Source organism: Corvus brachyrhynchos, unplaced genomic scaffold, assembly GCF_000691975.1.
Source record: "Corvus brachyrhynchos isolate BGI_N302 unplaced genomic scaffold, ASM69197v1 scaffold7, whole genome shotgun sequence".
NCBI lineage: Eukaryota > Metazoa > Chordata > Aves > Passeriformes > Corvidae > Corvus > Corvus brachyrhynchos.
The window spans coordinates 2,201,295-2,207,259 of NW_008239054.1; the positions used below are offsets into that span (position 1 = coordinate 2,201,295).

Genomic DNA, 5,965 nt, shown 5'->3' on the forward strand with positions numbered 1-5,965 from the left:
TGCAGAGTGCCTGCAGCTCGGTGCCTACCACCCACAAAACACTTGGAGATGTGTAGTTTAGACAAGCTCTCCTGTGATCCTGTGGATAGACTGCCCATTAGCTTTCCCAGCACACTGGCTGTGTTCTCCCCTTTATGTCTTTTATCCCTTATCTGTAGTTTTATCCAAAAGGAATGCACTCTTGAGACCACAAGGTGTTGTGTAGGAAGCACTGTAAACAGAGACAACAGGGAAATGTGCTTTGATCTAACAAACACAATAATGTTGGGGCACCTTAAAACACAGCAGATGCCTGTGCTGGTTTCACATAAGCCTCATGGGAAGCACAGCAGTACCTAACATGAGTACTTTTAATAGGAAAATTTATTGCAATTTTTTTTTCCAAACACTTTTGTGCAACACATTTTCCATCAACAAAATGAAGTATTTTTCCAGAGGACTGGATTGTGAGTACAGGAACAGGTGAATTAATACCAAGTTCTACACTGGAAAAGGCAACACTAAGGTTTGTATTTGGATTAAAGAATGGCAGTTCATTTTATCCTACACAAACATAAGAGACAAAGAGCAGTGAACCCTTCAGTTATTGTGCAAGTGTACAGGGGATATAAAAAGATAACATGCCAATCTCTGAGACTCTAAGTACAGTTAACAAATTATTCTTCATTGCCCTGGACTGCTTCGCAGTCCACCAAGCTAGTTGCTGGTCATTAAGCAGTGTTCACTGAGTCTGAAGGCACTTAAACTATTTATTAAACTAGCAAAACCAAAAGAAAAATACAGACATTTAAGTCCAAGAAAGTAAATGCTTTTAACTAACTGGCTCTCTTTTTCAGAGGGGAAGTGCGACACACCATTTGCAGAACTACCACTGCAGATTGTAAGCAGGACAGGCTATAACCTCAGTCCTGAACGGTGACTTTATACTGTCCTCTCTCATCTCTGTGCCAAAATTAAATTGAAAATCTTTAATCTTGACAATTAAATGAAATCCTGGCTTTTAATTCTTGGAGCATCAGAAACTGCAAAACATGTTCAAGATTCCCAAGCACATTAAACTGGCTATCTTCTCATCTCCCTCTGTAGACAATCACCCCCCCTTGGAAACAGAGCTTCCTTATAAAAAATATGGTCTATGCTTTCACAAAGTACAGGCTGTGAGCTTGAGTTTTAAAGAAATCACTTTGTTGATTTACTAAAACTGGAGCAATGTTTATTGCTGTAATCTTTATTACTTTGAAATAATATATAACTAAAGTAAAGTCAAGAAGGTTTTGAAATCTGCATTCTGGTTTTTCTCTTTTTCTTCTAGGTCGAGCATCCGTTTTAGCTTAGAGAAGTGAAATTTGGAGTTTCGGGGAGTCTTGGAAGCACAGTTGGTTGCTGCCTGTCCAGATTCACGTGTCCTGAAAAACAGAAGGCTCAAATGTCTTAAAGGGGAGAAATCAGAATTAACATAAAGTAGCTGTAAAAGCATGCATATATAATTTGAGTGAATAATAGTCAAGAGAAATAGTGTACTTTCATGTGCAAGTGAGCAGTCAGAAGTATAACTTTGTTACGCAAATTTTAAGACAAACATTTTGCATTAATGACACAAATGGGCATTCTTTGCACACAGTGGCTTTTCATGAGAATCTTTGATATTAAAGGTTGGAAAGTTAAAATTGATGTCGTCAACCATACCAACTGAGAAATACACTTAGTTACTAATTTAAACTTTACTAAATGACTGATCTAAAATCAACAAGATGTAATACACTCTACTTGGCAAAGTGCTGCTTAAACAGGAAAGAAACAGGTACCTGGAAAGTGATGAGGGACTGCTCTCTTTAGATCCCAACCTACTGCAGCTTACAGGTGTCATTTTCTTTGCAGACTGAATTCTTACATCTGGTGTCTTCAAGCTAGATTTGATACCTGGAGTGCCACAATTTTGTGTTTTCGTTGCCAGAAAATCTCTGCTTTTACCATAATGTCTTGTTGTTTTGTTGCAAGATTTGCAAGTAACCAGCTATGGAGAGAAGAAAGGAAATACCAAGCTGCCTTTCAGTCTTCCCACCTTTGTTATAAAGCCATTAGAAGAATCATCCAAGCTGTTCTATAAATACTATGACACAAATTAAATATTTGCTTAAGTAAAACATGAGATACTAAAAAGTAACACAGACTTTATAACTAGTATTTTAATCCAGGCTTCTTAAGCTAAACACATCCTTTGGGTTTATCTAGAAATTACTCCAATTCCCTACCAACTAATTTCAGGAGACCCGTACCTCTGAATGTAATATTGTACAGTGAAATACAGAGAACAACCCTGTCAAGACAGATGAAACAGCATCTGAACTGGGAAAATCATATTTTGAGTGTACAAGATTCGCTGAGTATACAAGAGTACTCCTATACATTGGGTATTTGGCTAAAAAATGTGACATTCTGGGTCATCTAAAGTCATTAGCATATTCTACCCCCAATGAAGTTACACTGCACACTTTTCAGGGAGTCTTGGGATAAAATATTTAAACTACTCTCAAACCCAGTCATCCATTTAACTAAAACCAGGAAGCCTCAGTGAACAAAGACGAGGCTTTGTATTAGGGCAAAAGTACTTACTACAATAAGGAGAATGTTCTAAACAAAGGGCACTTTCTCTTCTCTCTACCTCTAGGCTGCAGGGAACTTCAGCAGCACCGTAAGCTGAGAGGTGCATCAGAACAGATCATGTCACACAGTCACAGAGACTGTCAGACATTACTGATATTCCTTACTGCCATGGCAACTACTCATAGTAAGAGATATGAGAGTAACGCAGCCAGACAACTTTCTGAGGCACCAAACAGACTGACAGAAAGACAGTTGCATGATGCTTCTGGTTAAAAAAACATACTCAGAAGACTGTCACAAAAATGTCTAAGCAGTTTTGAAAACATCTACACCAAATCATTCTTCATTTCAAAGTGCGTAAATTTAACTAAATGCAGACTGTTTAGTAAAACTTACATTTAGAAATGCTAAAACAATTTTAGTTAAGTGTTTTGACTTCCTCTAGACACTATTTTGTCAGCCTAACGAACCAAAAAAAAAAGAAACAGCATTAACTTTTAGTGCTCAGGTACTGATGTATTTTTAGTTCTTCTAAATGAAATTCAGGTGGGAAAGAAACTCAGCATCTCATGGTGACTTAGCACTGTGTGGAATATAAATGGAGGTGACCACTTTACAATGCAGGAATTACTGGCTTAATCATAGCACTTCACAGCTAATTTCCATTCCCTGAAATGGATCAGCAGTTAACTCCAAAAATTTTTAAAGCCCTGAAACAGTCCCTATGTTTATATGTCTTTTTATGGCAGAAGCAATCTAAAATCAAGTTCTACTTGCTAAGAAAAGTCTCAGAGGTAAAACCTGCCATATTGTTGCTTGCTTTAATTTCCAACCACACTGGAATTTTCACTTTCACATGTCTCAGGTATTAGATTACCAGGATCTACATTGCTAATTTTGAAAGCTGCCAGTTGCTGACAGCATTTTAAAGACTTAAGACAAGAAACACTTAAATCATAATCCACAGGACAAATTCAAACTGAACACAAGTACAGCAAACTATAATTACATACCAGAGTTTAAACTGGGCCTATTTAAACTGAATTTTAAACTACTCATATGAATGCACAGTGTGTCCCTACAAACACTCTCCAGCTACACAGTAAGTCTTAAGAGCCCATCATCATTTCATAGGACACTGCTCTGTTCATCAGTTGCTTAAAGAGAGGTTCTTAATGTACCCTCAACATTTGTGATCCCAGAAAAATAAACCAAAGATTTCAGCTTGCAGAATCACAGAACATCTTGAGTTGGAAGGGACCCACAAGCATCATCAAATTCCAACTCCTGGCCCTGCAGAATCACACCTTATGCCTGAGAGTGTTGTCCCAATGCTTCTTGAACTCTGTCAGGTTGGTGCTGTGACCATTCCCCTGGGGAGCCTGTACCAGTGCCCAGCCCCCCTCTGGGTGAAGAACCTTTTCAGATGTCCTTTCTGAAGCTCAACTGTGATCTACAATCTGGGGAGAGTGCCTTTATGAAGCATCTTATTTTGCTCTGACACCTAAGAACCTTGGTGATATTTCCTCAGTTTAAATTTTTTTTTTTATTGACTCTTTAATAATTTTTGGTTTCACAAAATTTACTCCTGAAACCACAAGAGTCTCATCCAAGAAAATGCCAAGTGTGCCAGCAACTGCTGGGCACAATAGGGTGCTGTCTCATTTATTCCAACAACCATTCACATAACCTGTTGTAAAAATAGTACATACCTTGGCAACACTAGATTAAATGTATACTATTATTCTTCCAATAGTAATTAAATGTCACATTCCTGAGTACTTTTAGAAAAATAACTGAAGTCTCAAGAAAAACATCAACTTGTTGAAATTACCTCTGTAGTTTAGTTTTGAAAGACTCCTTATAAACAGTAATATTCAGACAAATGTAAAAAATTCTATTAATAGAGATGGTAACAATAATCGGATGTATCTGTGAGAGTCTGGTGAAATACATGAAGTAAAGCTTGTGTCAAAATGTATCTGCTCAACAACTGATAAAATTGAAACAAAGGTAGTAAACTAGATGTTTGTGTAGCTTCTCTAACATGGGGTCGTGAGGTTTTTTTTGGAGATAAAAGCTTACTGGTCTTGTCATTGTGTTCATGATCTATCTATTGTGGAAGGGAGATTTTAAAAATGTCATTTATGAACAGAAGTTATTCCAAAAAGAAAGGAACAGTCTTATGCTCGTGAAAAAGAAATGTGTGGGCTCCTCTTCTAAGAGAAAGGCTTCTGTATCTTCTTTTTTATGCCACTGAAATAGGGGCATGAAATTTACAGAAATATCATGTACTTGTCAGTTCCAAATAAATGTCCTTACCAGAATGCTTCTTGACTCCCTGTACTTTCTCAAAAGCTTCGTCTGTTTCATGTTAAGTTTATGGTTCTTTGCCTCTCGTTTAAGAACTTTCTCTATCTGTGGAGTCACTTTCATCTTTGGTTTGAGGCGTACCCGGTAGCTGTCAGGAACCAGGAACTGGAAGCAGTAAGGACATATTCTTTCTAATCCACGTTCATTAGCTACAGATAAATAAAGGCAAATGGATTAAATAACTACGTTTTATAAGCAAACTTGAAAATGGTGTGTTTCGATTTGAACATTACCTATACATGTTCTGTGTTTAAGATAACACTAGAACACAAGAGGAAGCTGAGCACCAGAATGTGGTCAGGCTAAGTTTATGCATGGGAAAAGTTTACACAATATGTAATTGTAGATTTTCCTGAAAAAATGCAATCCCTTGCTAAAAATCTTTAACAACGGAGGTTCACAATTCTGCAAGGAGCTCCATGTGGGCACAATCTTCTACCAGATCAGGGACACCAAAGCCTTGTAAAGCTCTGTGCCCATTTTAAGTGTGAGAAGATGACAGGACCTCAGGCTGGGATGAAGAAACGCTTTGAGACAAATTTCAGACCTAATAAGATGCTCCTGCATCTGCCTCATTAGCTCCTGCTGCCAGAGCTGGACTCGGACGCCTCTCCCTAATCCCCCGAGGAACACCTGGCCCAGCTCCCTGGCGAGCTCGCCATTCCTGCCGGGAGCCCCGCAGCGCTGCCCTGCAGGGGCAGTGCCCTGCAGGGGCAGTGCAGGGGGAAGGGGAGAACGGAGGACAAGGGGGAGCCGGCATTCCCACGCTCCTTCATTAGCTCCTGCTGCCAGAGCTGGACTCGGACGCCTCTCCCTAATCCCCCGAGGAACACCTGGCCCAGCTCCCTGGCGAGCTCGCCATTCCTGCCGGGAGCCCCGCAGCGCTGCCCTGCAGGGGCAGTGCCCTGCAGGGGCAGTGCAGGGGGAAGGGGAGAACGGAGGACAAGGGGGAGCCGGCATTCCCACGCTCCTGTCCTTCCGCAGCCTC

The 5,965-nt window shown here is 39.8% G+C and overlaps 1 protein-coding gene across 2 annotated transcripts; it reads right to left on the minus strand.

The window, feature by feature from the left end:
* Positions 1–345: 345 nt before the first annotated feature.
* On the minus strand, positions 346–5,751 carry CUNH18orf21 (chromosome unknown C18orf21 homolog). 2 transcript variants are annotated; one of them, XM_017739081.1, is made up of 4 exons: positions 5,525–5,751; positions 4,927–5,126; positions 1,806–2,014; positions 346–1,406 (listed from the first exon to the last, which is right to left on the minus strand). In XM_017739081.1, exons 2-4 carry the CDS (start codon positions 5,038–5,040, stop codon positions 1,253–1,255), a joined length of 477 nt encoding a protein of 158 aa, XP_017594570.1. In that variant the 5' UTR covers positions 5,041–5,126; positions 5,525–5,751; the 3' UTR covers positions 346–1,252. The 2 variants fall into 2 exon arrangements, with proteins under 2 accessions (XP_017594570.1, XP_008635733.1); XM_008637511.2 differs by having other exon boundaries at positions 4,927–5,751.
* Positions 5,752–5,965: the final 214 nt, after the last annotated feature.